At 50.3% G+C, this 19,601-nt stretch overlaps 1 protein-coding gene across 1 annotated transcript in view; it reads left to right on the forward strand.

Annotated features, from left to right (window-relative positions):
* Positions 1–17,382, forward strand: part of KIF6 (kinesin family member 6) — a 1,720,339-nt gene extending 1,702,957 nt beyond the window's left edge. The window contains exon 22 of the mRNA XM_085610234.1: positions 16,398–17,382. Coding sequence (XP_085466360.1) covers positions 16,398–16,414 — 17 coding nt within the window. The 3' untranslated portion in view covers positions 16,415–17,382. The remainder of the gene's footprint in view (positions 1–16,397) is intronic.
* The last annotated feature ends 2,219 nt before the right edge of the window (positions 17,383–19,601 follow it).

Raw genomic sequence — 19,601 nt, forward strand, 5'->3', positions numbered from 1 at the left:
GAGCCTGTAAGGGAGTGCGCGGCAGAGTCAGGGGTCAGGTGGAGGTAGTAATGAAGAGGGATTCTCTCTGAAGGCTCGCACAGAGGGAGCCTGTAAGGGAGTGCGCGGCAGAGTCAGGGGTCAGGTGGAGGTAGTAATGAAGAGGGATTCTCCCTGAAGGCTCGCACAGAGGGAGCCTGTCAGGGAGTGCGTTGCAGAGTCAGGGGTCAGGTGGAGGTAGTAATGAAGACGGATTCTCCCTGAAGGCTTGCACAGAGGGAACGTGTAAGCGAGTGCGCTGCAGAGTCCGGGGTCAGGTGGAGGTAGTAATGAAGAGGGATTCTCCCTGAAGGCTCGCACAGAGGGAGCCTGTAAGCGAGTGCGCTGCAGAGTCCGGGGTCAGGTGGAGGTAGTAATGAAGAGGGATTCTCCCTGAAGGCTCGCACAGAGGGAGCCTGTAAGGGAGATCGTTGCAGAGTCCGGGGTCAGGTGGAGGTAGTAATGAAGAGGGATTCTCCCTGAAGGCTTGCACAGAGGGAGCCTGTAAGGGAGAGCGTTGCAGAGTCCGGGGTCAGGTGGAGGTAGTAATGAAGAGGGATTCTCCCTGAAGGCTTGCACAGAGGGAGCCTGTAAGGGAGAGCGTTGCAGAGTCAGGGGTCAGGTGGAGGTAGTAATGAAGAGGGATTCTCCATGAAGGCTCGCACAGAGGGAGCCTGTAAGTGAGTGCGCTGCAGAGTCCGGGGTCAGGTGGAGGTAGTAATGAAGAGGGTTTCTCCCTGAAGACTCACACTGAGGGAGCCTGTCAGGGAGTGCGTTGCAGAGTCCACGGTCAGGTGGAGGTAGTAATGAAGAGGGTTTCTCCCTGAAGACTCGCACTGAGGGAGCCTGTCAGGGAGTGCGTTGCAGAGTCCGGGGTCAGGTGGAGGTAGTAATGAAGAGGGTTTCTCCCTGAAGACTCGCACTGAGGGAGCCTGTAAGGGGGTGCATTGCAGAGTCCGGGGTCAGGTGGAGGTAGTAATGAAGAGGGATTCTCTCTGAAGGCTTGCACAGAGGGAGCCTGTAGGGGAGCGCGCTGCAGAGTCAGGGGTCAGGTGGAGGTAGTAATGAAGAGGGATTCTCCCTGAAGGCTTGCACAGAGGGAGCCTGTACGGGAGTGGGTTGCAGAGTCCGGGGTCAGGTGGAGGTAGTAATGAAGAGGGATTCTCCCTGAAGGCTCGCACAGAGGGAGCCTGTAAGGGAGTGCGTTGCAGAGTAAGGGGTAAGGTGGAGGTAGTAATGAAGAGGGATTCTCCCTGAAGGCTCGCACAGAGGGAGCCTGTAAGGGAGTGCGCGGCAGAGTCAGGGGTCAGGTGGAGGTAGTAAGGAAGAGGGATTCTCCCTGAAGGCTCGCACAGAGGGATCCTGTAAGGGAGTGCGCTGCAGAGTCAGGGGTCAGGTGGAGGTAGTAATGAAGAGGGATTCTCCCTGAAGGCTCGCACAGAGGGAGCCTGTAAGGGAGTGCGCGGCAGAGTCAGGGGTCAGGTGGAGGTAGTAATGAAGAGGGATTCTCCCTGAAGACTCGCACAGAGGGAGCCTGTAAGGGAGTGCGCGGCAGAGTCAGGGGTCAGGTGGAGGTAGTAATGAAGAGGGTTTCTCCCTGAAGACTCGCACTGAGGGAGCCTGTAAGGGGGTGCGTTGCAGAGTCCGGGGTCAGGTGGAGGTAGTAATGAAGAGGGAGTCTCCCTGAAGGCTTGCACAGAGGGAGCCTGTAAGGGAGTGCGCTGCAGAGTCAGGGTTCAGGTGGAGGTAGTAATGAAGAGGGAGTCTCCCTGAAGGCTTGCACTGAGGGAGCCTGTAAGGGAGTGTGTTGCAGAGTCCGGGGTCAGGTGGAGGTTGTAATGAAGAGGGATTCTCTCTGAAGGCTCGCACAGAGGGAGCCTGTCAGGGAGTGCGCTGCAGAGTCCGGGGTCAGGTGGAGGTAGTAATGAAGAGGGTTTCTCCCTGAAGACTCGCACTGAGGGAGCCTGTAAGGGGGTGCGTTGCAGAGTCCGGGGTCAGGTGGAGGTAGTAATGAAGAGGGATTCTCCCTGAAGGCTTGCACAGAGGGAGCCTGTAGGGGAGCGCGCTGCAGAGTCAGGGGTCAGGTGGAGGTTGTAATGAAGAGGGATTCTCCCTGAAGTCTCGCACAGAGGGAGCCTGTAAGGGAGTACGCTGCAGAGTCCGGGGTCAGGTGGAGGTAGTAATGAAGAGGGATTCTCCCTGAAGGCTCGCCCAGAGGGAGCCTGTAAGGGAGTGCGTTGCAGAGTCTGGGGTCAGGTGGAGGTAGTAATGAAGAGGGATTCTCCCTAAAGGCTCGCACAGAGGGAGCCTGTAAGCGAGTGCGCTGCAGAGTCCGTGGTCAGGTGGAGGTAGTAATGAAAAGGGATTCTCCCTGAAGGCTCGCACAGAGGGAGCCTGTAAGGTAGTGCGCTGCAGAGTCCGGGGTCAGGTGGAGGTAGTAATGAAGCGGGATTCTCCCTGAAGGCTCGCACAGAGGGAGCCTGTCAGGGAGTGCGTTGCAGAGTCCGGGGTCAGGTGGAGGTAGTAATGAAGAGGGTTTCTCCCTGAAGACTCGCACTGAGGGAACCTGTAAGCGAGTGCGCTGCAGAGTCTGGGGTCAGGTGGAGGTAGTAATGAAGAGGGTTTCTCCCTGAAGACTCACACTGAGGGAGCCTTTCAGGGAGTGCGTTGCAGAGTCCGGGGTCAGGTGGAGGTAGTAATGAAGAGGGTTTCTCCCTGAAGACTCGCACTGAGGGAGCCTGTAAGGGAGTGTGTTGCAGAGTCCGGGGTCAGGTGGAGGTAGTAATGAAGAGGGATTCTCCCTGAAGACTCGCACAGAGGGAGCCTGTAAGGGAGAGCGCTGCAGAGTCAGGGGTCAGGTGGGGGTAGTAATGAAGAGGGTTTCTCCCTGAAGGCTCGCACAGAGAGAGCCTGTAAGGGAGTGCGTTGCAGAGTCCAGGGTCAGGTGGAGGTAGTAATGAAGAGGGATTCTCCCTGAAGGCTCGCACAGAGGGAGCCTGTAAGGGAGTGCGCTGCAGAGTCCGGGGTCGGGTGGAGGTAGTAATGAAGAGGGATTCTCCCTGAAGGCTCGCACTGAGGGAGCCTGTAAGGGAGTGCGCTGCAGAGTCCGGGGTCGGATGGAGGTAGTAATGAAGAGGGATTCTCCTTGAAGGCTCGCACAGAGGGAGCCTGTAAGGGAGTGCGCTGCAGGGTCTGGGGTCAGGTGGAGGTAGTAATGAAGAGGGTTTGTCCCTGAAGGCTCGCACAGAGGGAGCCCGAGAAGTGTCACTTGCTTTATACTCCCACCTTAGAAACCTTCTCTTCCCATCAAAGGGACATTACATGGAAGAAAAGCACTTTTGAGAGTGATAACATTGAGAAAAGAGACTTGGAAAAGAGTGCGTTTTACGGGGCCTTGTAAGACTAAGGAGAGATAAAGGAGGGCCCTGAAGCAGGCCTGGCTATATATATAAGCTATTAATCGGGCCCGCAGTGGCCCACCCGAATGTACCCTTGGCCCACCCAAATAAAAGCTCCTGGAGCCGGGCTGGCTTTGAACACTTGGGAGATATATTCAGGTCCTTCGGATGTGGTGGGAGTGATACAACCAGTCTTTGACAGCTGGGTTCAGTTTTTAATGTTCCCACAGTGGGGAGCTGTATCCACGGTGCTATCAGTCTGGGGTCTTGGTGTGTGGTGGGGGCTCATATGAGGCACGGGCAGATCTTGGAGTCACCCCCACACTACAGCGGCTCGTTGCCCGTGATGCCGGACAGCATTAGGTCCTGCGGCGGGTCAGGCCCGTGACGTTGCCCTGTGCGCCTGTGACTTTAAGCAGCCGGCTCCCTGTGCTCAAGTGCTGACGGCTGCAGGCAGATGGTGCCGTGTTTAACTAAAGTGACACTTAGCTGTCTCCCGGCTAAGTCACTGGCGACGAGGCCACCGCTCCCAGCCAAGGCAAACACCGAGGCGGCTGTGTTATTTTTATCCTAATTTATTCCAACAGGTGAACCTCTTCCCGTCACTCACGTTTTAAACAATCATTTTTCACCAACAGGCGCCATTTTACAGCTAGGTAATAGGTTTTCTGTTCCCCTCCTTTCGCCCTGCAGCTCTCCCTCTCGAATCTACACCCTACAGGTCGATGCCCCCCTGCATAGGACTAGGCTTGGCAGCGCCTTTCTTCATGAGGCTGCCCCAAGGGACAGGGGACAGACGGAGCATCAGGCGGCAGGGCAGGGTTTGGCGACGAGGCTTCTCCAGACCAGGAGAACCTGTTTGATAATCCCCTCCCAGTACCTTACAACGTATGCAACGTCTCTTTGAACCCTAAGGTTACAGGGTCTGTACCGGGGTAGCGAATGAGAAGCCAGGGTCAGCAGGTAGTCACTTATTGATAATCCCACAGCGGTGGTGCCTACATGACCTCCAGCATCATAGGGTCAGTACCCGGGGTACCGAAGGAGAGGCCAGGGTTAGCAGGCGGTCACTATTTCACAATCCCCTTATAGTACGGTACACCAGAGGTGGTGCCTTCATGACCTCCAGCATCACAGGGTCAGTACCCGGGGTACCGAAGGAAGAGCCAGGCTTGAGAATGGAAAGCCCCAGCGTCCGCCTCTGCGGACCATGAAGGTGAAGGCGTCCCCTGCATCACCTGAGGCTGGTGGTCTGTGTCTACAGGGCCTCTTCTACTTGCAGCTCAGTAAAGAGTATTCAGTACAGTTTTCAACTGATTTGTGTTTTTACTTTCGGCGTATGAGGGCGATGGATGCCAGCCACTTCCAGTAAATAGAATCTGCGGTGTAAGCACCCATCCTTCAAGCTTCCTGCTTTAGATTTATTTGGCTTGTTAGGGATAAAGGGCTTTGTCCTGAAAAGGCATCTGATCTGTAGCATTAAGCAGACCTTTTCTCTCTGCGTTTCCCACTCCTCCCTTCACAGTGACGCAGAAAGCGATGAAAGTGTATGTGCCATCAGTACCAGCGGTGACTGGTTCATGATCTGTATTCTAGTCCACGCTCTCTCCAGCACCAGGGCTGGTAGTCGAAGGAGCTCTTCATTTCCTTGACCTCCCCTACCTTGAGACAACCCTTCACGAACACCGGTGCCTTACCTGCTTGCACCTGCCCCAACCCATCACCTCTGCTTCCCCGTCTCAGAGGCTCACAGCTTCACTGCCAGGTTCTCTACAATGCTCCAGCAGGTTTTTACTCTTTGGGTTCCCCCTTGCCACTCTTTTTTGCGTGTCCGGCCCCATTTACAACAACCCTCCTCTGTCCTCTACGTGTCCCCCCCCCACCAACCTCGAAAGGCTGATGGCCAGAAGACCAGGATGCATCAGTACTCCTCTGAGGAGTCTCTACCATGCACTGGGTCCAGGTGGGCAGCCAGTCAGTGAAGACCCATCCACTGCGTCCTCCTGGACTGTACACTCAAGAGTGTCAGTCAGTGAAGGCTTGTCCAGCTGGACAGTACACTCAAGGGTGTCAGTCAGTGAAGGCCTGTTCAGCTGGACAGTACACTCAAGGGTGTCAGTCAGTGAAGGCCTGTTCAGCTGGACAGTACACTCAAGGGTGTCAGTCAGTGAAGGCTTGTCCAGCTGGACAGTACACTCAAGGGTGTCAGTCAGTGAAGGCTTGTCTAGCTGGACAGTATACTCAAGGGCGTCAGTCAATGAAGACTCGTCCACCGAGCCCAGCTGGACAGTACACTCAAGGGTGTCAGTCAGTGAAGACGCATCAACTTGGGCCAGCTAGACAGCCGGTCAATGAAGACCCATCCACTGGGTCCTTCTGGACAGAACACTCAAGAGTGTCAGTCAGTGAAGGCCTGTCCAACTGGACAGTACCCCCAAGGGTATCAGTCAATGAAGACCCATCCACCGGGTCCAGCTGGACAGTACACCCAAGGATGTCAGTCAGTGAAGGCCTGTCCAGCTGGACATTACACTCAAGGGTGTCAGTCAGTGAAGGCTTGTCCAGCTGGACAGTACACTCAAGGGTGTCAGTCAATGAAGACTGGTCCACCGAGTCCAGCTGGACAGTACACTCAAGGGTGTCAGTCAGTGAAGACACATCAACTTGGGCCAGCTAGACAGCCGGTCAATGAAGACCCATCCACTGGGTCCTTCTGGACACAACACTCAAGAGTGTCAGTCAGTGAAGGCCTGTCCAACTGGACAGTACCCCCAAGGGTATCAGTCAATGAAGACCCATCCACCGGGTCCAGCTGGACAGTACACTCAAGGTTGTCAGTCAGTCAGTGAAGATCTGTCATCAGGGTCCAGCTGGAGAGTACACTCAAGCGTGTCAGTTAATGAAGACTCGTCCACTGGGTCCAGCTGAACAGTACACTCAAGGGTGTCAGGCAGGGAAGACCTATCCACTTGGTCCAGCTGGACAGTACACTCCAGGGTGTCAGTCAATGAAGATCCATCCACTCGGTCCAGCTGAACAGTACACTCAAGGGCGTCAGTCAGTGAAGACCCATCCACTGGGTCCAGCTGGAGAGTACACTCAAGGGTGTCAGTCAAGGAGGACTCTCCCACGGGGTCCAGCTGGACAGTACAATCAAGCGTGTCAGTCAATGAAGGCCCATCAACCGGGTCCAGCTGGACAGAGTGAAGACTCGTCCACTAGACAGTAAACTAAAGAGTGTCAGTCAGTGAAGACCCAACCACCGGGTCCAGCTGGACAGTACACCAAAGGGTGTCAGTCAATGAAGACCTGCCCACTGAGGCCAGCTGGATTGTACACTGAAGGGTGTCAGTCAATAGATAATAATGGGGTGAAGACATTGTTTCTTCTCCAGTAACAACAGTTCAGCCAGTAATGTGTCTTCCATATACATCCAGATGACCCACCACAACCCCTTGGGATACTTATATTATGAGGTTGAAAATCCAGGACCTACACGGTTGCGAGATATTGTTGGTAAAGAATCGTTCTTTTAAAGTCCTTATTATAAGATGCACCTGATCTTCTGTGACTTGATGACAGCAGATTTAGGAGCATAAGTTCTCAAAGGCAATTTTTTAGGTTGAGCCTAGGCAGCTCTGGGAGGCATGCTGTATTTGAGTATGGACTTGAAGCCCCGCCCACTCCCCGTCCAAATTTGGCTTGTGGCATTGTACTTTGACAATGCTGGTTTCTGATTCGTTAATAGGCTTGTTAGTCCCTCCTTAGTACCGCCTTGTCTTCATTTGTAACCTCCCATCAGGACTGTCCCTTTTACTTCTGTTCTTACACGGTATGTCTTATTTAGTCTGTATGCACTATTTTCTTTAATGAGTTTCACCTACTGCAGGCACGCCATGCTTTCTTGCAACATTCGGTACAAAAGGGGCTGGTGATGGATGGAGCATCAAAACCAATCAAACACTCACACCCAGTCAACAGATCTGGGTTTGATCCATCACCGTTCTTTAGCCCACTCTGCCACCCCAGTTCAGACATGGCCATATGCAAATCAGTCTGACCCTGTGCCTCATGGGAACAGTCCAGCCCGAACTGCCAAGCCATGCCTTCCCTGGACCGGAAACAAGCTTCCTAGGACCGGTTTCTGGCATTTCAGCCGTCTTCAGCCAGGCTTGCTTGAATCCAGTGGCAAAGTGAGCAAGGGACTCCCGTCTGAGCATACCCTGCCAACTTATGGCGAACAAAGCGGTACAAAAGGGGGTGGTGATGGACAGAGCTTCAGAACCAATCAAACACTCACACCCAGTCAACAGATCTGGGTTTGATCCATCACCGTTCTTTAGCCCACTCCGCCACCCCAGTTCAGACATATGCAAATCAGTCTGACCGGGTGCCTCATGGGAACAGTCCAGCCCGAACTGCCAAGCCATGCCTTCCCTGGACCGGAAACAAGCTTCCTAGGACCGGTTTCTGGCATTTCAGCCGTCTTCAGCCAGGCTTGCTTGAATCCAGTGGCAAAGTGAGCAAGGGACTCAACGTCTGAGCATACCCTGCCAACTTATGGCGAACAAAGCGGTACAAAAGGGGGTGGTGATGGACAGAGCTTCAGAACCAATCAAACACTCACACCCAGTCAACAGATCTGGGTTTGATCCATCACCGTTCTTTAGCCCACTCCGCCACCCCAGTTCAGACATATGCAAATCAGTCTGACCCTGTGCCTCATGGGAACAGTCCAGCCCGAACTGCCAAGCCATGCCTTCCCTGGACCGGAAACAAGCTTCCTAGGACCGGTTTCTGGCATTTCAGCCGTCTTCAGCCAGGCTTGCTTGAATCCAGTGGCAAAGTGAGCAAGGGACTCAACGTCTGAGCATACCCTGCCAACTTATGGCAAACAAAGCGGTACAAAAGGGGGTGGTGATGGACGGAGCATCAGAACCAATCAAACACTCACACCCAGTCAACAGATCTGGGTTTGATCCATCACCGTTCTTTAGCTCACTCTGCCACCCCAGTTCAGACATGGCCATATGCAAATCAGTCTGACCCCGTGCCTCATGGGAACAGTCCAGCCCGAACTGCCAAGCCATGCCTTCCCTGGACAGGAAACAAGCTTCCTAGGACCGGTTTCTGGCATTTCAGCCGTCTTCAGCCAGGCTTGCTTGCATCCAGTGGCAAAGTGAGCAAGGGACTCAACGTCTGAGCATACCCTGCCAACTTATGGCAAACAAAGCGGTACAAAAGGGGGTGGTGATGGACGGAGCATCAGAACCAATCAAACACTCACACCCAGTCAACAGATCTGGGTTTGATCCATCACCGTTCTTTAGCCCACTCTGCCACCCCAGTTCAGACATGGCCATATGCAAATCAGGTTTCTGGCATTTCAGCCGTCTTCAGCCAGGCTTGCTTGAATCCAGTCGCTTTGTTCGCCATAAGTTGGCAGGGTATACTCAGACATGAGTCCCTTGCTCACTTTGCCACTGGATTCAAGCAAGCCTGGCTGAAGACGGCTGAAATGCCAGAAACCGGTCCTAGGAAGCTTGTTTCCGGTCCAGGGAAGGCATGGCTTGGCAGTTTGGGCTGGACTGTCTCCATGAGGCACAGGGTCCGACTGATTTGCATATAGCCATGTCTGAACTGGGGTGGCAAAGTGGGCTAAAGAACGGTGATGGATCAAACCCGGATCTGTTGACTGGGTGTGAGTGTTTGATTGGTTCCGATGCTCCATCCATCACCCCCCCCCTTTTGTACTTCTTGCAACATTCAGCATGCCATGCGCGCTTTCACTTTCCAAGCAGCCCGGGACAAATGCGGCCTCTTTTTTGAAATGCAATAGGTTTCACATTTACAAGAGTTTGAGCTATTGGCATTGTAAATGACAATGCCTTTTTTTATGTTGTTTTCAAAATAGATATATAAAAGGCATTGTCATTTACAATGCCAATAGCTTAAACACTCGCAAATGCAAGACCTATTGCATTGCAAATACTTGTTTATCAGGAGAGCCATGATTCCTGTTTATTCAAATTACCTCCGAATGCATCAGTGGCGTCTTAAGTCTACAGACCTTTGGACAGACGGAATAACCCTCCCTTATGTTATCCTTCGTGTTTTGGTCGCCTCACTGGAGCCATCCTGCGTTATCAGTCCTCCCGATGTGTGCTGACAACAAGCTAACACCAGATGGTAATCTGTGTGTCCAGTCTAGCAGCATGGAAGACAGCCTTCATAAACACAGCATGGCTTGTGATGGACCCAGTCCAGCAGCATGGAAGACTGGAATCACAAACACAACACAGTGTGTGATGGATACAGTCCAGCAGCATGGAAGGCAGGCATCACAAACACAACACGGTGTGTGAAGGAACCAGTCCAGTAGCATGGAAGGCGGGCATCACAAACACAACACAGTGTGTGATGGACCCAGTCCAGTAGCGTGGAAGGCGGGCATCATAAACACAACATGGCGTGTAATGGACCCAGTCCAGCAGCGTGGAAGGCTGGCATCGCGAACACAACTCTGTGTGTGATGGACCCAGTCCAGTAGCGTGGAAGGCGGGCATCACAAACACAACACGGCGTGTAATGGACCCAGTCCAGCAGCGTGGAAGGCGCGCATCACAAACACAACATAGTGTGTGATGGACCCAGTCCAGCAGCGTGGAGGGCTGGTATCACAAATACAACAGAACACAGCGTGTGATGGACACAGTCCAGCAGCATGGAAAGCAGGCATAACAAACACATCTCTGAGTTTGATGGATCCAGTCGAGCAGCATGGTAGGCAGGCATAACAAACACAACACGGCGTGTAATGGACACCGTCCAGCAGCGTGGAAGCCTGGCATCGCGAACACAACTCTGTGTGTGATGGATACAGTCCAGCAGCATTCAAGGCAGGCATAATGAACACAGCTCTGAGTTTGATGGATTCAGTCGAGCAGCATGGTAGGCAGGCATCACAAACACAACATGGCGTGTAATGGACACCGTCCAGCAGCGTGGAAGACTGGCATCTCGAACACAACTCTGAGTTTGATGGATCCAGTCGAGCAGCATGGTAGGCAGGCATCACAAACACACCACGGTGTGTGATGGGCCCAGCATAAGCAGCATGGAAGACTGGCATCACGAACACAACACGTGTGTGATGGACCCAGTCCAGCAGCATGGAAGGCAGGCATCACAAACACAACACGGTGCAGGTGTCACAAACACAATACAGTGTGTGATGGACCTAGTCCAGCAGCATGGAAGACGAGCATCATAAATACAACACGGTGAGTGATGGACCCAATCCAGCAGCGTGGAAGGCGGGCATCACAAACACAACACAACACGGTGTGTGATGAATCCAGTCCAGCTATGTGGAAGGCGGGCATCACAAACACAACACGGTGTGTGATGGACCATTCCAGCAGCGTGGAAAACTGACATCACACACACAACTCTGTGTGTAATGGATCCAGTCGGGCAGCATGGTAGGCAGGCATCACAAACACAACACGATGTGTGATGGACCCAGCCTAGCAGCATAGAAGGCAGGCATCACAAACACAACACGATGTGTGATGGGCCCAGTCCAGCAACATGGAGGACAGGCATTACAAACACAACTCGGTGCAGGTGTCACAAACACAACACAGTGTGTGAGGGACCCAGTCCAGCAGCATCGAGGGCTGGCATCACAAACACATTAAGGTGTGTGATGGATCCAGTCCAGCAGCATGGAAGACGAGCATCACAAACACAACACGGTGTGTGATGGACCCAATCTAGCAGCGTGGAAGGCGGCCATCACAAGCACAATTCAACACGGTGTGGAATGGACCCAGTCCAGCAACGTGGAAGGCGGGCGTCACAAACACAACACAGTGTGTGATGGACCCAGTCCAGCAGCGTGGTGGGCTGGCATCACAAACACAATAAGGTGTGTGATGGACCCAGTCCAGCAACGTGGAAGGCAGGCATCACAAACTCAACACGGTGTGTGATGGACCTAATCTAGCAGCGTGGCAGGCAGGCATCACAAACACAATTCAACACGGTGTGTAATGGACCCAGTCCAGCAACGTGGAAGGTGGGGGTCACAAACACAACATAGTGTGTGATGGTCTCAGTCCAGCAGCGTGGAGGGCTGGCATCACAAACACAATAAGGTGTGTGCTGGACCCGGTCTAGCAGTGTGGTGTACGGGCATCGCAAACACAACACAGTGCGGCCATCACAAACACAGCATGGTGTGTGATTGACCCAGTCCAGCAGCGTGGAGAATGGGCATCACAAACTCAACACGGTGTCTGATGGATCCAGTCCAGCAGCATGGAAGACGGGCATAACAAACACAACACGGTGTGTGATGGACCCAATCCACCAGCGTGGAAGGAGGGCATCACAAACACAACACGGTGTGTGATGAACCCAGTCCAGCAACGTGGAAGGCGGGCATCACAAACACAACACGGTGTGTGATGGACCCAGTCCAGCAGCGTGGAAGACTGGCATCACACACACAACTCTGTGTGTGATGGATCCAGTCGAGCAGCGTGGTAGGCAGGCATCACCAACACAACACGATGTGTGATGGACCCAGCCTAGCAGTATAGAAGGAAGGCATCACAAACACAACACGATGTGTGATGGACCCAGCCTAGCAGCTTAGAAGGCAGGCATCACAAACACAACACGGTGTGTGATGGACCCAATCCAGCAGCGTGGAAGGTGGACATCACAAACACAACACGGTGTGTGATTGACCCTGTCCAGCAGCGTGGAAGACTGGCATCATACACACAACTCTGTGTGTGATGGATCCAGTCGAGCAGCATGGTAGGCAGGCATCACAAACACAACACGATGTGTGATGGGCCCAGCCTAGCAGAACAGAAGGCAGGCATCACAAACACAACACGATGTGTGATGGGCCCAGTTCAGCAACATGGAGGACAGGCATCACAAACACAACTCGGTGCAGGTGTCACAAACACAACACAGTGTGTGATGGACCCAGTCCATCAGCGTGGAGGGCTGGCATCACAAACCCATTAAGGTGTGTGATGGATTAAGTCCAGCAGCATAGAAGACAAGCATCACAAACACAACACTGTATGTGATGGACCCAGTCCAGCAGCGTGGAAGATGAGCATAACAAACTCAACACGGTGGGTGATGGACCCTGTCCAACAGCATGGTAGGCAGGCATCACAAACACAACACGGTTTATGATGGGCCCAGCATTAGCAGCATGGAAGACTAGCATTACGAACACAACACGGTGTGTGATGGACCCATTCCAGTAGCGTGGAAGGCGGGCATCACAAACACAACCCTGTGTGATGGACCCAGTCCAGCAGCGTGGAAGACTGGAATCAGAAACACAACACAACAAAACACGGTGTGGGATGGACCCATATCAGCAGCGTGGAAGGTGGGCATCACAAACACAACATAGTGTGTGATGGGCTCAGTCCAGCAGCATGGAGGTCTGGTATCACAAAAACAACAGAACACGGCGTGTGATGGACACAGTCCAGCAGCATGGAAGGCAGGCATCTCAAACACAACACAGCATGTGATGGACCCAGTCCAGCAGCATGGAAGAGGCATCACAAACACAACAAAGGGCCAGCCCAAAAGCACACAATACACACATCACACACATACATATGCATGCTCAGCCCAGCCACTCCCAGCATGTCCCAAAGCTTCCCACGTACGAATACCCTCACGTAACCTGTCTGGTCTCATGCGTCCACGACCTTACCCCTCAAACATCCTGCTTCACCTCCCATTTTCCACTACCTAACACACCGCACGGTTCACATCATGTTTCATCACCAGTATGCCCCTCGGTCACAGTTACTTGTAGCCCCTACTCCTATATCATCTTTTGCTTCTGTGATGTATTTTCCACTTTCATACAATTTATGAACTCTCTCTATATCACTCATCAGACCCTTTTTGATCATCCATTGTCCTAGGATTCTTTTCTGAAAGAACAGTGAAGGTAATTCTATGAATTTTGTTCAAAATGATCCCTAGGGCACATCCATTTACGGTCTGGTAATCCCATCAAGCTTGTATGTTCCAGGACATGCCTGTGACCACATGGCACGTATCGGAAGATCCTGTAGTGACACTGTCATGGGTGGTGCATTGTGTTTTTTTAATATATTTACTGGCCCTGCCCAGTCTGCGTCCATCAGGCTTGCCTCTAGATCCTCTGTCTGTCTGCCTCTTACCGCTGTTCTCCTGTCCATGTTCACTATTTTACTATTATTCTTAGTCTTCAGCGGCTGAGACTGTTTGCTACTCAGAGCATTGCAAACGATTGCCTCAGGTTCTGCTTTGGCATTCACTGGCATCAGATTAGACCTTCTTATATATGATTGATGGGTGGAGCTTCTTTAGATAGTGGCCTGTGTACCTTAAAAATTAAAAGTGGTGTTTGGGGAGGTAGTCATGACCGCCAAGAAACCTCGTGGAGATGCGGTCCTTTGCGCCTATAAGTACGGTGCCAAAAGCATGTCATTCAGGGCGCTGTGGAGCCCCCAGACAGGAAGACGGTAACCCAGGCCCTCGTCACCAGCCGACAGGACTACGGGAACGCCCTCTACACCAGGACCACCGTCAAACTACAGAAAAAACTCCAGCGCATACAGAACGCATCTGCTCGACTCATCCTGGACATCCCCCGTCACAGCCACATCTCGGCCCACCTAAGAGACCTGCACTGGCTCCCCGTCAGCAGGAGGATCACCTTCAAACTCCTCACCCACGCACACAAGGCTCTCTACGACATGGGCCCCGAATACCTCAAAACCCACCTCACGTTCTACACACCTACCCACCAGCTTCGCTCCGCCAGCCTCGCCCTCGCCACGGTCCCACGGATTCGCAGAACCACCACCGGAGGAAGATCCTTCTCCTACCTGGCGGCCAAGACGTGGAACTCCCTCCCCACCCAACTACGAATGACGCAGGACCATCTCTCCTTCAGGAGGCACCTCAAGACCTGGCTTTTCGAGCAGTAGCGGCACCCCCCAGCGCCTTGAGACCCTCGCGGGTGAATAGCGCGCTCTATAAATGTTACTGATTGATAAGGAACAAGCAGGAGACACCTGGCAGTCCTTCTGGATGCCCACAGATGAATGGCAAAGAAAGACCCAGAAAATATGACGTAGGCTGCAAAGCTTGGCCGTGTGCAGCAGATTGGTCACATGTTGAGCTACGCAGTTTGCTACAACTGGACATAAGGTCCTACTCTCTTGATGAGTGCAGGAAGCGGCAACACTCTGTCACAGCATTCAGTGGCTGGTACAAGTACCTTGATGGTCTGAAGGTGCGGGGATGGCAGGCTGCTTTGTCGTCTTAGTGCACTTCCATACGGGCAGCAATGGTAACGCTGTTGGGTGGCTGTGGGCCCAGGATGGATGTTCTGACGTGATCCGAGGTGACTGGGATGTTGTGCAATCATCTAGTCTTAGAGGCCATTTTGGATGGCTTCACCATTGAAACCACCACCAAATCCCAATTACCTTGTGAGGGAATTGGAAGACAGGAGGACCATGTGCTTCCTGTTCACTGAAGATGCGCCACCTGGCAGTCCCAAGGCAAAGGCCAAGGTAATGTGGGGCCTTCACCCCAGCAGGACCTACAGAGGATCAACCTGAGTACTCTCGCGAGTGATTATCAGCGCTCCATAAATCCGGTTTGATTGATTGAAGAGAGAAAAGGTTAGTGATCTGAAATGAACACACTAACCAAAGGAGAGACAAATCACATGCCACGGTATCATTTTTTTTTTAAAATAAATCTTTTTATTGTTTTGATTTTGAAGCCTGTGCTAGAAACAGAAAACAGGTTGGTCATAGTCATCATTGGTTTTCTATGACTATATGGACATTTAAATGCAGTGGTATAAAAATCTATTAGACAACTGAAACATACTCTGCCATATATTGGTGAGAAACGTCACAAAAATGGCCATCGGTGATCAGGCGCGCTAATCTAGTCAAAGCCGGTCTATACCAATGATTTAGTATTTGGACTTCTGAAGACGCAAATAGCCTAATTGCGTCATGTGTAAAATGCGGCAGGATTTCTTGAACTCTGTCTAAGAAAGCTGGACATATTTCAGTAGTGCTGAGACTCTTACACTGACTTACCAGCTAACAAGCAGATCACTTTTGCAGTAGCATGCCTAGTCTTTAAAAGTATTTAGGGCACATCCTGTCTGTCTGCAGGGAAATATTGCTTCAAATGTGTACTCTGTGACTGGGCCATCTTTGGCCCCTACATATTCCAAAAACCAGTCTTAACTGAATGGGTGGCCATAGATTGGCTGTTATCAGTCCAAACCTCTGGAACACATTCTATCTAAAAGTCCAGGAAAATAACTCATTGTTGACTTTTAGGAAAAGCCTGAAAACCACCCTGTTTAACAATTAATTTACTTAGTGTGCTGTGTAGGTTTGTTAATTTCAGGTTTTTTTCTGTTCTTGGCGTACAGTATTAAGATATCTAATGTTTAAATATTCTACTGTTTTTAGTGACAAGCACCAGTTTAGTTTGCAGCTCCCAATAAATAACTCAATAATAAAAAGTAAAAAGGCACAAAGAGGCGGAGTAAGTACCGCAATACGTATGCCTAAATAATGTTTTACATGTTCTTGTTACTATCTCAGTGTAGATCGTGCAAGTCCACTGCCTAATAACATTACGTGTGACATCTCCTGATGATTGTTACCAAACTGGAATGTTAATAGGCGAGACAATCTAAGCCTGGTCCAACGAAGAGCTTTTCTCAGCAATGACACCGCGTTTTGTTTTATATTTCTCAATATCCAATCCCGAATCTTACTCTGTTGGCTCAGAATGCATGTGTATCCAGATGTGCTACTGTGTTCAGCGGGATAACCTATATGAATATTGATTCTGGATTCGAATATTGATATTTGTGCTGTAATCTTCTTTCAGGATTGGGCAGTCAGTGACCTGAACATCAACACTTGCTCTTACAGAGACAAGAGTGAACGAAGGACGCCCAGATGTTTCAACTGCCCGCTTCTTGTCCACGGACCGCTCCACGCCGGGGGTCTGGAATAACGCGGACGACAGAATAGAATCTGCCTTGTAGAGAACATTGCATTTTTGTTAAAAGAATAACTACGAAAAATGAGTGCGGTCCTGGAAAAAGGTGTTCCACAACTTTACATTCATTGTTTTCCATGAAATGAGATTTAAAGAAATGTATTGACATGTTTCCTTTTCTGCAAATCAAGGTCTTTTTAATACAAATAAGTCTGAGTCATTGTTTGTAAATCTGTTGTAAGGAAAGCTTTGCGCCGGCTTTTTTTTCTGGATATTCATTTTGTGTCCCTGAGGGCTCATTGGAACTCCAAGCTAGAGTGCCATGGTGTATTCCAGCTGTACTCTAATGTAATCACTGGACAGTACATTCTGATGGAAATGGTGCGGATAGTTACAGTATGCATCGCTGTTCAATACAAGGCCCGGCGAAGGCATTGATCTGCGAGCGACACGGCAAGGACACGATCAGAAATCAATGTTGGTCGCAAGTCTTCTTGTCAATGCCAAACGATAGACGCGAATAGAGAGCAGGGACCCTGGAGAAAGGAGGTGAGACCCCAGAGGCCTGCCTTCTTCTCAGAGAAATTCTGCTTCGAGGATCAAGACCGCCGGGGCTTTCATCACTTGAGGATATCTTGGGCGCATCACGTGTGGAAAACCGCCTTCCCAGGTGCCGCGGAAACCATGCATTAGGCAGCAGTCCACCACATTGAACATAACAGAAGCGAATCCCAAAACTGGTGTGTACATAAATATTATGAATTCAAAAACGTTTTAAATAGTTAAAAGCGGATAATAACATGTTTATTTATTCATAAAAGTTTGTGATTTTTTTTTTGTATATGATTCAAATAAACTTTTTACATTTTTTAACTTACTATATCTTGTTACTTTTTAAGCAGTTATTCAAAGTAAATGTCACCCATTGTTTGCATGACAGTTCTTAAGAGCTTGAAAGGAAAGTGTAGAAACATGGAAAGCTGTTAATTCTGAAGGTAAGCCAAGATTCTAAATGTATTAAACTGCCAGTTGGCTTCATCACCCCGACTTTCCTTCCCCTCAATGTCTTAAAATGTAACTGAAAGACACACCTGCGAAATATCTGCTCTTACATTTCTATCATTAGTGCATCTTAATGAGACTAACACATAAAGCACTCTGCCTCTCTTAGTCATTTGCATTCTTTTGTTGTGGGGGCGGGTTTGTGTGACCCCCCTGACACTTGGACCCTTTCCGCTCTCCAGACCCTGCTTCTCTGTGTCATTGGTCACCCCATCATTCTGTGGGCGAGGGAACACTCAGAAGTATGGAGCAAAATGTAATGTGTCAGTGTCTAGAAACTTGGAATAGCCCTTATTCGTGCAATTATTGGGACGTGTTCGGAACACAAAGGACTCAATTCACATGAGATACCCATGTGAAAGGTTGGTAAGTTACTGTCGTTGGCTTGCACCTACACTTTAGCTACATTTCTGACGTCAAATGAGTTCACATTGAATGCCAGAAATACTCTTGGGGTTCAGAACACATCTCCATTTACCTGCACAGCAGTATGCGGGTGCGCATTTATTTCCGTGAAAATTTGATTCTAATAAGCATTTGAAATTAGTTATTTTAATGTTTGACCTGACAAGGTTCTTTATTTTCACATTTCAGTGGTGGGAACAAAACGTAAAACAAAGAAATAATCAATTCCCCTTGAGTTCCAGCACAAATTGGGAACTTCTGATGGAAGCAGTGGTAACAAGGATATGTATTTTATTTATTTACGGATATTTATATAGCGCGAACTTGACCCGAATCGGGTATCAGAGCGCTTTACATACACCAGTTGCGTTACATGACGACACATTCATTTTTGTTTTGTTGGGCACAGGGAGATTAAGTGATTTGCCCAGAATCACAGGATGTTCAGCGTCGACTGCCCTAGCCGTTAGGCCAACTCCTCTCCCCAATATATATATATATATATATACCATTATACTGGGATGTGGTTCTTACCTGGTATGTACCTACTATTGCTAACTTTTCAAATGGAATTGAGGAATAACATGTAGAATCTGTTTTTTACGCACCATATTCTGCATCGTTTTACTTTTTCCCCAGACCTTTCCCACGAAAAGTTTGGGTGGGCGAAAATAGCGAGCGTGCTATAAGTTTTGCACAGCTCAGTAAGTGGATCCTGACACAATGTCCTGTTGGCACAGGGATCATGATCTAGCCCTCTGCTTGTAATGACCACCACTATGATTTTAGCCAATCTCCGGATTTCATTCAATCCAATAATTGATGATATCGCTGATTTTCATGATGGTGTTGGCATAGAGTCCCTAGTGGTGGCAGCTCCAGATGATCTGGCATTGCATTTGTATGGTGGTGGGGTTAGGGCATCAGTGCTCAGCGGTCTGCCTTATTTGACGCGGTCGAGCATCACATACGAACCTCCCACCTCACTGGAGGTGGTGTTTATGACACTGCCCTGGACTCGGGGAAAAAAAAGAGAGCAGTGGGTGCATTGCTTGACTTAATCTCAACCACTGATAATTACCCGGGGACACAATATAGTCCATTGTCACTGACAATCTAGAAGGGACCCAACCTCGACGTTCGGGCCGGACTGTTCCTAGTGGAGCCCAACTAAGTCCGGTTTGTATATGACTGTTCTCGGTCTAGAACGGCGGAGTGGCCAAGAATTGATGGACTGGACTGAGCCCCTACACGATCACCCGTAGCTGAGATTGATTCGAGCACTCCTTCCATCAACTTCTAAAACATGTGCACTTATTTCCTCATATCTGTCTAAGAAATGATGTGAAATGAAACATTGAGATGGGAAGCGTAATGAACCTCTGGATGAGGCAGACAGCTGATGGGGTTTCCGCTCCAGTAAAATGGAACTTTTCTAAATGTTCTATATCAATCATAGTGTAGGTTGCTTCCTTTCTTAGCCATAACTTTGTGCACGCGTGTCAAATTAGTCAAAACAACTCAGTTGCATTCAAGATATTTCCATGGCATTCATTTTTTTCAAAACCTACAATGTCCAACTTAATTGTAAAATCGATTTTAACTAACTTTGGCCATGTTGAA

This window comes from Triturus cristatus, chromosome 6 (assembly GCF_964204655.1).
Source record: "Triturus cristatus chromosome 6, aTriCri1.1, whole genome shotgun sequence".
Lineage (NCBI taxonomy): Eukaryota > Metazoa > Chordata > Amphibia > Caudata > Salamandridae > Triturus > Triturus cristatus.